The 12,766-nt window shown below is 40.3% G+C and overlaps 1 protein-coding gene across 2 annotated transcripts in view; it reads right to left on the minus strand.

The window, feature by feature from the left end:
* The window catches only part of BCAT1 (branched chain amino acid transaminase 1), a 99,929-nt gene extending 88,077 nt beyond the window's left edge, over positions 1 to 11,852 (minus strand). For both annotated transcript variants that reach the window (XM_049625190.1, XM_049625189.1), the window contains exon 1: positions 11,637 to 11,852. In XM_049625190.1, coding sequence (XP_049481147.1) covers positions 11,637 to 11,642 — 6 coding nt within the window. In that variant the 5' untranslated portion in view covers positions 11,643 to 11,852. The remainder of the gene's footprint in view (positions 1 to 11,636) is intronic.
* Positions 11,853 to 12,766: the final 914 nt, after the last annotated feature.

The raw sequence follows: 12,766 nt of genomic DNA on the forward strand, positions 1-12,766 counted from the left end.
TCTCTCTCTCTCACACACACACTCCCCTCTGCTTCCATTATCACATCTTCTTCTGACCATGACCATCCTGCTCCCTCTTGTAAAGACCCTTGTGATTACAATGGCCCACCCAGATAATCAAGGAAAATCTCCCTATCTCAAGATCTGTAACTTAATCACATCTGCAAAATCTCCTTTATAATACAGTTTCTGACAATTAGGTCATGAACATCATCGAGGAGCCATTATTGAGCCTACCACACTCATCAACCATCTATAACAGGCCAGGTATTAGAATACGTACGGTTGCATGGTAGTAAAAAGCAGTATGTTGCCTGCCATTAAGAAATGTATGATCTAGTGGGAGAGTCAGACATCAGTCCCAAAACCACAATGATAATCACACCAATAAACAATTACACATTGCAGTTAGTGCTCCGAAAGCCTGGGAATCACAGGGGGTCATGAGAGTCTTTGTGAGGTAACAACATGCAGTCTGAGGCTGGCAGGGTGATAAGACGCTGGCTAGATCAGGAGTAGGAAGACAATCCCTTCCAGGCAGAGGGATTCCCAAGTACAAAAGCCCTGAAGAAAAAGTTTGGGGGCTAAGGGGTAACAAGGTATGGTTGCAAAGGTGAGAGGAACTAGATCCCTCTGGGACTTCTATGGTAGGGACTTTGGGTTTTATTCAAAGCATAACTGAAAGGGGTTCACGAATTTTTTTAAGCAGATGGATGATATAATTACTTTGCTCTATGGAGAACAGATTAGGGGTAGGAGGTGGAGGTGAGCAAGACGTGAGCAAGAAACATACACACACAGTAAAACCTTGGATTGTAACTCATTCTGCGAGTGTTCCGCAAGATGAGCAAATATTTCTAATACATTTTAACTTGATAAATGAGCGATGTCTTGCAATAGGAGTAGTACGTGATGCCAGTGTCACATGATCACAACTGAGCCAAAAGTTCTTGAAATTTGCTTTGATATACAAGTACTTTGGATTATAAGCATGTTTCCAGAATGAGGTATGGTCGCAACCAAGGTTTTACTGTATATTTAGTGAAGAGAAGACAGTGACTTGAACTGGACACAAGGAAGTTAAAATGGAGAGAGCTGTACAAATATCAGATATATCTTGGACCAAAAATAACCCAAGGACTTGTAATTTAATGTCATTCAAAAGTCCAGGGTATAGCCATAGGTGTGCGTTGCATCTGGGAAATATAGCAAGTTAATGGAGATGAGAAATTAAAGTGACTGAGATACCAAAAAGGGAAATGAGCCACCCATGTACCTTGAAATAATACAGGAAAACAAGACTTGGGTTGGAAGAGAGAATTGGGAGCCAAGTGCTAAAATCTTCAGGGGATAATGGGGGCAAAGTAACCAGGAGGTCTTTCAATGATCATTACAGGAGGAGAGAGGGTACACAGACTGATGGCATGATTAGCAGAGGGATTTCACAGGAAACTGCATTGGACATAGTGAAGGAGATCAGCCCCTTCCAATTCTGAGAAGGTGCACCAGTGGAAGGTAGGGAAATGACCTCACCTAAGGCCAGAAGGATCAATATATATTTAGTGAAGGTGAAGGGGGATGTGCTAATACTGAGTTGCAAAGGGTATTATGGACAAATTTGGGTGGGAGGTTCTAGTGAGGGTTGAGTCAAGACAGAAAACACAGAGAGAGTGAAGGTGAATGAGGGCTTCATGAAAAAAAGTATAATAGGGCCCATTTAACACATTTGTCAGGTTGCCAATGCTGTGAGTTCCCATAGTTCATTCTCTGGAGTTTGCTGGATACTGGGGGCTGTCTGTGTTTACCAGTGTTCTGGAAGGAAAGCCAGATATGCTTTTCTTCATGGTCTTCTATGGTAAGGGAATCTAGGTCCAGAATCTGAGGTTGGATAAAAGCACAACATGTATATGCCTAAGATGCTCTTACTCCCTTGGTCACCTGGCTTTCTTTCATGGTTCTGCTCAACCTTCACCTCCACTATAAAGCCTTTTCTGATTTCTCTGACTAATCTTTGTTATGCTCCCCTGTACCTTGTGCAGACTTCTATTGTGGCAACTGTTATACTTTACTGCATTTGCTTTTTATACATTTCTCTCCCCGAGTGGTTATTTCTCAAGAGTGAGGATAATGCTTGAACTATTTCCATTTGCCTATTACCTAATACAAAGCCTGATAGCCTTAGTAAGAGCTACATAAGTGTTTAATTAAATGAAACCCGAATTAATCATTGTTTGCCGGTCATTATTGTAATATATACATTTTAGGTTTGAAGAAGAGTTTGTATACTCTTAATATAACAATTACTGTAAAGTTTGGTGTCCACATTGTGTTTAACTTGCCTTCTCAATAGATCATTTTCAGTTAGTAAAAATTAAATACAACCGTTTAGATATTTTGTCAAGGTATATATCCTGGGTCTTAACCAAATTGTGCTAAACTACCCAGTATTTCAGATTTTCTTGACAATAGCTTTAGAGTCAAGTTAATTTCACTCTACAGCATTTCCATTTCCTTTTTCATTTCAATTGTGAACATAATAAATTCATGTGTCAAAAATCAAACACTACATAAACATGTACAGTGAAAAGGCTCATGGAGATTTTCCTCTTATCTATAGAAAGAGCTTACTCATTCTTCCCTCTACTGATTTTTTTTTACCTCATTCTTTTTAACACCTGATGAATATATGGGTGTGTTTCAATCTTTTGTCTTTACAAACAATGCTGCAATAAATACTCTTGTTCATACATCATTTCACACATTTACAAGTAAATACAAGACACTTCCAATTAAGCTAAGTCTTAACAATGATGTTGAACCATTAAATCTATCTGCTATTATGTAGTTAAGTTCATATGGCTGCTAATGACTCCTCATTCCCAGCTTCAAAGTGTTGTCCTTTTAAGTCAAGTGGCGGGCTGATGGGTTACTGTAAATAATGTTCTCGTAACATTGGTTAAGAGGAAGGAAGGTGCCTGGTTTACCAGCAGGGATGACGTTAATGTTAAGACTCATGCATGAAATTATTAAAGACGCACAAACCTCATTGACATCCTTTATCTATATATTCACTGAATTACTGACATTACTAGTAGAATATTCGCTCTAATGTTACTGCAAAAGAAAATGCCAGTTTAGTTAACAACGCTGTACTTTGTAACCAAGTCATGAAGACATACATAATGTTATATATTTTTTAAAAAGCATATAGACTCATGGCAAATGATAAGCATAGCCAAGCAAAAATGGTTGATGTATATAACTGAAAGGAAAAAGAAGTTAATTATCAGAAAACTTTAAACAGTGACTACTACGTGGCAGAACTGCCCACAGAAGAATTGAAGAGTCTTAGTTGTTGAGATATTTAAGTGGAATAGAATTGAAAGCTAGAAAAATAAACTTGAAAGGACAATCCTTCTTTGGCAGAAGTAAATGCTTAAAATGACCTAATAGATTTTTTCTTTCAAAATTCCAGTATTCAATGAACACTGCCTCTAAGTGCCTCTTTTGTTGGATTTGTTTGTCAGTGTATGCATTAATTAGTTTGCTTAAAAACTGCATTGTTCGCAACAACAACAAAAAAACATGTTAAACAGTATTGGAATTGGTTAGCATTCCCAGACACATGACTTTGTTCAATATTCTAAGTCAGTTCCTTGGGATATGACAGGGGAGCTTCCCTTTACAACCTGCCTAAATATGAAAACAGTAGTGATTTAGCAGACTGGCATTACTGGGTTTATTTTTTAGGAATTTCATGGTATTCAGTTCATATTGCTATGAATTTTCCCAGAAACATTTAAATTGTTTATGCTTACAGTTTATTTGCAATCTACATAGTTTCACCACTGACATTCTGTAAAAAAAAGTCAATCAGAAAATAACAGCTATATAAAATGAGTTTGGCCAGGCACCTGGGTGGCTCAGTCAGTTGAGTGTTGGACTTTGGTTCGGGTCATGATCTCATGGTTTGTGCGTTCGAGCCCCACGTTTGGCTCTCTGCTGTCAACGCAGAGTCTTGGGATCCTCTATGTCTCTCTCTACCCCTCCCCCGTTTATGCTCTCTCTCTCTCTGTCTCTCAAAAATAAACATTTAAAAATAAATAAATAAAATGAGTCTGTCAATTAGGCATTAAAACATGTAAATATTTACTGTTCTCTATGTCTTTATAAACCTTTGTCTTTTGGGAGTCAACTAAAGCTTTGACTCCGAACAAATCCAGATGTTAAGATGTAACTGCTGTTTGAAAAGGTACACAACACGAAGAGGTATAAAACATGATTAATTGATCTGATCTATGAAGCCTAAAACAGGTAGATGATTTAGCTCAACTAATCTACCAAGCACCAATGATGGTAGGATGTTCATGCCAGAGGAGAGGAAAGGTGAACGCAGAGAGACTATAGGATATGATCAGTATCTTATATCCTGACTTCAAAATGTAACCCTACTATTTCCTTCCACCACCTTCCACCCATATTCATTTCCCTTTAAAAGTAGTCAATGTTCTTCTCAAAACGTGCCTGGGGAGTGAGCCACATAGTGAGGGGTGTGCCAGAGGGCATAGACAGGGAGAGGCATAAATGGAGACAAAGAGGTTAGGAGGGAATATGTGGAAATATAAGACCTCATTCTGAGGTAGAGCAAACCTACCCATTATGACTGGAGGAGTGCACAGATAGAAAAGTTATAGAAAGAACAGATTAGAAAAAGACCTTATGCACTAAGCTAAATTCAGTAGACAATGGGGAAGTCATAGAGGTATTTTGAGTGAAGAAATGATATGATCAAAATAGTGCCTTAGGAAAATTAAGCTTGAGACCAGTTGAGAGACTTCTGAGAAAAATTCAAGTAAGAAGTAATGAGAGCATAAATCAGTACATTAGCAATGGGAAAGAGAAAGCATATAGATATGGAGAAAAGAGAATCCGCAGGGTACGATATCTCGTTGAACACGGGGGACAAGAGAATAAGAAAGAAGTAAACGATGGTTGAAATTGGGTCAAATATCCACCCTTGCTACAATCATCTGTGGCTAGGGTGCGGTCACCAGGTAGGACATGGCCTTGTATGCCTGCCCCTTTGACAGGCACTGTAGTGGGGAATTTATAGCTAAGAAATGGGAAAACAAGGCACCCCAACTATTAAGCTCTAGTAAAAAATTGTGTATTAACCCTGCTTCACAAAACAGCCATGCACACCCTTCAAAACTACATTGAGATCAAAGATATTAGGGTGCAGATTCTGTAAATCAAGTTCTAGTCTATGAATAGTATAAGGGATCAAAATGTGCCACCCCAAAATATGTCACTTTGATATAAGGATTGCTTTTGTTTTGGGGAGAGCACAATCAAGGGAGGGGTAGAGAGAAAGGGACAGAGGATCCAAAGTGGGCTTTGGACTAATAGGCTAACAGCAGCAAGCCTGATGTGGGGCTCGAACTCATGAACCGTGAGACCATGACCTGAGCCGAAGGCAGACCAACTGAGCCACCCAGGTGCCCCGACATAAGGATTACTTTGAGCTAAAGGCAATGGAGATCCATGAGATGGAGAAAGACGCCTTCCTGGAGATTCCCTTCTCTGACTAAAAGCAGACACTTCTGAGAAATCCCCTCTCCTAAGGAAGTTTCACAGCATTAAGACAGTCAGCAGTGAGATGGACGTACACAAACCTTACCCCATTAGTTTCCCCAAATGTATTTATCTGCCCAGTCTGTTGCACTTGAAAACCTAAAACCTGTGCCTTTTTCTTTGTTATTTTTCTACAAATTTATCGTTCTTTGTTAAGATGCTATGTAAGCCCAAATTCTGACCACAACTTTGAGTTACTCATCACTGAATTTCTCTCTTGTGCATGTATGCTACATGAGCTAATCAACTTCTTTTTCTCTTGTTAATCTCTCTTTTGTCAGTCTAATTTGCACGGCCCCAACAACAGAACCTAAGAAGGTACTAGAAAAGTTTTTATTCCTCTCCTACACTATACACCTTAGATCTTTATGAGATAAAACATAAAGAAGAAACTGATAACTCACATCCTGATAAAAAATAAGGAAACTGCCTTTCTGTTTGAGCTAAAGGCAGGTGATTACTTGGGACTTTTCAACAGTCAAAGGACAGTGTGGATCTTTTATATATTTTCACACCTCAGCTGATTGCAGAGGCAAGAGCCAATAGCTCTCTACTGCTCTAAATAACTAGATCATTTCAGTATTTCCCATCAGTCTCTCATCTTGGTTTTACTAACAAATAACTGAGACACACAATTTTATTGCTAAGTATGTTTGTAAATTTTGCTAGAGAGATTGTTTGTACTTTCCATAAGATTTACAACATGCTATCAGACCCAAAAGAGGCTAGAATGACTGGTAAAATGGATAGCTCATTGGACTCTAATTTCTCATTATGCTTTGCAATTTGTGACCTTAAACACTACCAGTATTCTGATCTTTATTTTCCTTGTCCTTAAAACAGGGTTAATAATAGCTGCAATGCTTTCCTTATACAAATGTTTTGAGGTTACAATTCAATGTCATGTAATTTATATGGCATTCAGAAATATAAAGCATCATCTTAGTTAAGCAACGAAGTCCTTCCTCAAGCTTGAATGTATTTCTTCTATAAACACCAACACTCACCTTGCAAGTATATATAACATTCACAGCACTGAAAACCATGGAATCCGTGAGGAATGCATTCTGCTTCCATTGTAAACTTTATAGCTCCATTTTAACTCTACTTTTTATCTTCGAAGCTCAAACTAACATTTATTGTGATTTCAGATGCTTGAACATCTAGTACTAAAATCAAAACAATATAACTTTGAATCTGAATCAGTTAAAATGAAGTAAAATGTACTAGGCAAAATCGCCCTTTAATGTAGTGGTCGAATGGTAACAACTGCTGGGCAATCATCCTGTGCAAATACATCCTTGGCCTCATGCCCAAACTCTGTTGAGACCTTTGTTGGTCACGTAAGAGATATCTATGGCAATGTTTGGCATAGAACACCCCAACAGGTGGTCCCTTCTGTCTAGACATACAAGGAGTCAGAATTTGAATGCTCTAATTACATCCTAGGCTGGTTAGGGCTTCCTAAGGCAAATAGCCATTTACAGTTAAAATAGGAAAAACATTTCTCAGACTAGGGTAGACTATAAATGCAATCGATCAGATATTTAGACCTACATATCACAACAAAGAACTAAGAAATCAATTATTTTCAGATGAACTCTAAGACAAGTGTTAAGGGAACTAGCTGAATTTCACAAGTATTTTACACTTTTTCAATTACAAAGAATCATGTGTTTTTCAGTACAACTTCTCTGGAATACTGTTTGTGGTAATATAATTTCCTCTTTTGTTTTTTCTTAGCTTGTCTTCTCTGTTCCCTCTTTTCAACTTTTTTCTATATGTTTGCACCTTGAATATCTCTTTAAGATTTTCTTTCTCCCATTAGCCACCGAACACAAAAGAAGTGTTGTGTAAAATAGCTTTTCTCACAAAAAAAGGCACAGCCAATATGACAAGAGAAAAAAAATGTTCATGTGATGGGCTATGCTGCATTAATAAGGTGATCTAATTTCTAAGTTATTTTTTTTTTAATTTTTTTTTAATTTTTTTTTCTAAATTTATTTATTTTTAAGACAGAGAGAGACAGAGCATGAACGGGAGAGGGTCAGAGAGAGAGGGAGACACAGAATCTGAAACAGGCTCCAGGCTCTGAGCAGTCAGCACAGAGCCCGACGCGGGGCTGGAACTCACATACCGCCAGATCATGACCTGAGCCGAAGTCGGACGCTTAACCGACTGAGCCACCCAGGCGCCCCTCTAAGTTATTTTTAACATATAAATGCTCATTTTGCAGAGGTAATATTATGCAGCTTGTGGACTTAAGAGAACTAATTAGAAGCATAGGTGCAATTGGCACTTGAACGCTGGGGTTCTTGATTCTGCTTTGGCTTTGCATTCACCATTGATGGTGTGACTCAGACTAGATCTTATAAAGATTGCAAATATCGACAAAGTAGTATTTATAAATCCGAGCATCCCAAATGCTTAATTTGGAAGTATTTTAAAAATCTGAGTTGCACCTCACATTTGTGTCTCAGTTGATTTATACAGAATCCAATTTCAGAGGCGTTAGTTGAACGGCCATGACATGTATTACCAAATGGGCTACAGAGGCTCAGGAAAGCCTATCAGTTGGAATGTTTACCATATGTTATATTAAATGCTTAGAGCATTTGGACAGCTGTTGAGGGGATAAAGTTACAACACAAAGACTGCCCACACTTACAACTGTAAAGTGAGCAGAGCAGCCAGTTTCCTCCAGTGCTCAGAAAGAATGTTAGTATCATTTAGAAAGCAGAGGATGACTGAAATAATGATGTCTATCATGGAAGGTCCTAGATTCTCTCCATTATATGGTAACAAAATCCCCTTAGGCATAAGGATGAACATTCCACTGGGTTTCCCCAGGGTGGCATCTGTTATTTACAGGAGTTGCTGTTGCCAAGCCTAAAGGAAAAAAAGAGAAAGCTCTTAATTTCCATCTTCCTACACCCACGGAGAAGAGGCCATTCAAAGAAGCAGACAATTTGAAACCCCAAAAGATATAACCAACCCAACACTCAAGCTGGCCAGAGTTTAGAAACAACTCTTCATTTATGCACAGAAATAGTCTACTCATAAGCCCAGACCTCTCAGGTTAATAACACTACTATCCAACTGTTCACTGGTTTACAACCTGATATTAGAAATAAAGAACTCAAGGGAAGTGGAATATACCATGCTAAAAATATGCCTCTGGCATAACAATTACTTTGGACCAGTTATTTTTGAGAGGTGTCAGACATAGGACAATTTCAGAAAACAGAGTGGAAGTTGCCCTTTTCTGAAAGAAATTCATATTTATGAGGGAAATCTCCATTTTTCAGGGAGTCTCTCCTCCCCTGTACAGGGTGTCTCTTCTCTGAAGAAAAGGATAACTAAATCTCTAAAAACTTACCAATGGAGAAAGTACTGATTTAAATCTGCAATCTTACTCTTGTTTACTGTGCTCTGCCTGAAAATTTCCCAACCTGGCTCCCCCGCTCTCACTGCACCCCAACATCTTTCCTTGGTCTTTAGCTGAGGATGATATTTTAAGGTGGTAGCTTGGGCCATTTTGTGGAGTTACTCACTTTTCCTGGATATCTCACATGTATACAGGAAGTACACATGGGATTAAACTTTTTTTGTTTTTCTCCTGTTAATCTGTGTTTTACAACCTAAGAAGGTGTAGAGGAAAAATTATTTTTTCTTCCCTACAGATCTAAAAGTCCTGACTTGAACGGAGGGATAAAATCTAAACTCATGAGCACAATGGGGGAAATACACAGCTCCTAACTTGTTTTCAGTCTCAGCACAAATCTCTGTAATAATCAAATGACTGTTTTCAACTTTTTTTCATAAGGTTTTAAACCCACTTCAAATAATTAGACCTTCCCCAGTTCAATGAGCTGATTGAGCAAGAGAAATTCCTCCATACAAATGGAAAATTTTCTTAATTTTCCTTCCTTTCTCCCTGTAGTTCTAAAATGAAATGAAGTGATGGAAAGTCACTAAATGAAATATTAACGAAAACAAATTATTGTCTTTTTTTTTCCCCTCCCTTTTCCCTTTTTTCTCACCACCAGTTGCTACCAATGCCCTTTTGTTAGGCCTGCTTAACTGGTTACGCATCCCTGAGCTCTGACTGAGGGGCCACATCTGAATTTGAAAAGTAAACCCTTCTGCCTTCCAGGCCCCAGGACCTGCCCCCTGCACACACACAAAACAGCCCTCTCTACCCTCTCACTTCCTTCACTTACCCACACATCCCTGACTATGACTTCTCTTGTCTCTCTTTCCCTTTAGATATGTGGCTCCTTAAATCACCACCTTAGTTCAGCAAATCATAATATGTACTTACAATTCTTAGACACATCCTATTCAATGTATATGCTAGTTTCATTATTTGGTTGCCCATGCTGCATGTGTCCATCTTAAAATAGAAGCTCCCAGGCAAGGGAGCCCTGTCTGGAAAATGTGCCAAAGACAGAGCCTATCTTGGTGCCATGGGCAAATAACAGTAAAAAATAATAATAATAATAATAATAATCATGACAGCAAAACTTCGGTGAAAAATTTTTGAAATAACAAAAACAAACCGGAAGGAACCTCATGCCTAGAAAGCAATCTTTTCTTTCCCAATTTCAGTAAGATATCAGAAAAACAGATATGAGACTACTTGAGGATATCTTCTAGTGTCCTGTGTTATAAAACTACCTTGTAAAAGGGACAGGTAGGAGTTTGGGGACTCATGTTAGAATATCCATGAATTTACAAAAATTCATAATAGACGACAGCTCCACATAGGACAGGGAAAAGCTAGAAAAGCAAGAGTGTTTATTCTCATAATTTTCACCTTTTAATCCCTAACCCCATACGTGATCAAAGTGTATTTTTCAGTTGAAATGAGACAGGAATGAGCACCGCAGAAATAGAGTATCTGACTATGGAAGCAAAAGGTTGCTAAATCTTGTCACTGTGGCACATTTGCCTGATCTCCTTTTAACACCGAACAGTGTTTCCACTCAGTTCCTATTTAATCTCAGTAGAAATTTTTGGCCAAACAGGCACCATTTACATATTATTTCTTGAGAGTGGAATTGTAGATTGGGGCGGGTTGTGGGTAAGTGCAGTTGAGAACCGTAACTTCAATCTTCCTCCTTCAAAATGCTCAAAGGTGGGTTTCTTTCTCCTAAAAGTTCAGGTCGCACAGCTCTTTCAAGATATTCAGATGGCAGGGCTATGTGCCCATCTTTTACACTCTTTTAAAAAGCTGCTCTTCTGTTTTTAACCTCAAGGAAGTTTTCCAACGTATAAGACACCAGGAAAACACTTAACCAGTGTTCTTTTCTACACCTAAACCATCAGAAGTAATAGGCAGCTAGGCTAATTACCCTTGATTAGCATAAGAATTAAAACCATTAAGGCGCTCACTCAGTTTAATAAAAGAATGCCCTTAGGCTTCTAAGATCTGTAACTCGCAGAAGCTTTAATTTCCACCAGCCAAAGACTAGCCTTCAGCTTTTTAACAGCGATGAGACGGTTTTCCCCCCTTCTCCCACCCTCGTGCCCCGCTTCTGCACCTCCCTCCTTCATTGCATACACCCACCAGGAAACCCCTGTTTACAGCCAGAGACACCCCAAGACCTCGTGCCCCAAACCCCCCACCTCCTATGCATCTTAACGATTGAAAAAAGCTTCCTCTTCCTTCCCAAACTTCAAAACAGGTAGGGGAGGGAGCGGCGAGCAGTCTTCCACCTCCGTTCACAAACGCGGCTGTGAAAAAGCCTGAGGAGGGACATCCTGTGAGCAAGTTCGAAAAGAAAAGGAAGGAAGTTCGAAAAGAAAAGGAAGGTCTGAGCATCAGACTTCAGTCGACCAACCACCACTGACAAAGAAGGTACTCGAAACGTCTGCGTGGAAATGAACCACGCTCGTCTTTCTTCCGCCCCCTTTCTGCCAACTGTGCTTCTGCGGGATCGCAGCCTCAATCCATGCCCACGTTTTTGCAAAACACAGGCAGAATCGTAAGCAGTTACCTTCATGGTTCGGCGGGCCGTGAAGAGCGCTGGAACGGCGCGCAGGGCAAGCCCGGGGCGTCCCAGGCGCTCTGGGGCTGCGCGGGCGCGGGCGACCGGGGCGCGCGGCGGCGGCTGCGGGAATGAATGGCTGGGCACCGGGCCGGCGCGGCGGCGGCCACACGTGGCGGGCGAGATTGCTGACTGGTCCGCCCGCAGCGGAGCTCGCCGGCTCTCTCTCTAGCAGATTGCATCAGCAGGAAGAGTCTCGAGGCTGTGTTTCCCCCAGACCGCCCCCAGAGGGTAGAGTCACTCCCAGCACCGCGAGTAAGACCCAGCGCCCTCCCCAGCCGCCCTCGTCCCTCACTCCTGAGAGGTGCCAGTGTTGCAGACACGTTTCCACATGTTACCCCTCGCTCGGTTAGTGCCTGTGAGTGTGCATCCGCGTGTGGGGATGCCAAGGAGAAGGACGAAATGAATAGATCGTGATTGTCACTCCCTCTGAGCTGGCTGCGCGCCCGCCTCACTTCCCACCATCCCCGAAGTAACTTTCCCGAAAGTCCTGTTCAGAATTCTACGGTGGATTCCCGTCATCGAAAGCAGAAAATTTTAAACGTATGTTTTTAATGTAAAGAGCATGTGTCTGGTTTTTAAAAGTTTACCAACCTCGGCTTCTCCTATCCTTGATTTTTAGTCCCACGGCCCACCCTCAGATACAACCATTTTTTTTTTTTTTTTTTTTTTTTGCCAGTTTCTTGTGTATCTGGAAGAATAATCCTTAATCCTGGGAGCATATAGAATTCTTTCTGATGTGAGCCTTGCCTGCTGGCCCAGTTCATCCTCTGTGGGACCCTCTCCGCAGCACAAAAGATACAGCACTGCTACTTTTCCATGCCCAGCGGCTCAGGTCAGGCTCCTGGCCTTTGCTTAATGGCCCTTCTGGTTGAGGTGTTCTCTCCGTCAATATGGCAATGTCCTATTTTTGTCAATCTCAAATGAAACCTTTGCTAGGAAGTCTTTGCAGAGTCTCTCAAGCAAACTTGAACCTGTGCACTGTGCTTTATCCATAGCCTTTATTAAATTCAATTTTCTTTTAATTATGTGTTTGCACAGATAGTACTTCATTAGATTAGGAGATTTGTAAAGACAGA

The sequence above is a fragment of the Panthera uncia genome, chromosome B4 (assembly GCF_023721935.1).
Source record: "Panthera uncia isolate 11264 chromosome B4, Puncia_PCG_1.0, whole genome shotgun sequence".
Classification (NCBI taxonomy): domain Eukaryota; kingdom Metazoa; phylum Chordata; class Mammalia; order Carnivora; family Felidae; genus Panthera; species Panthera uncia.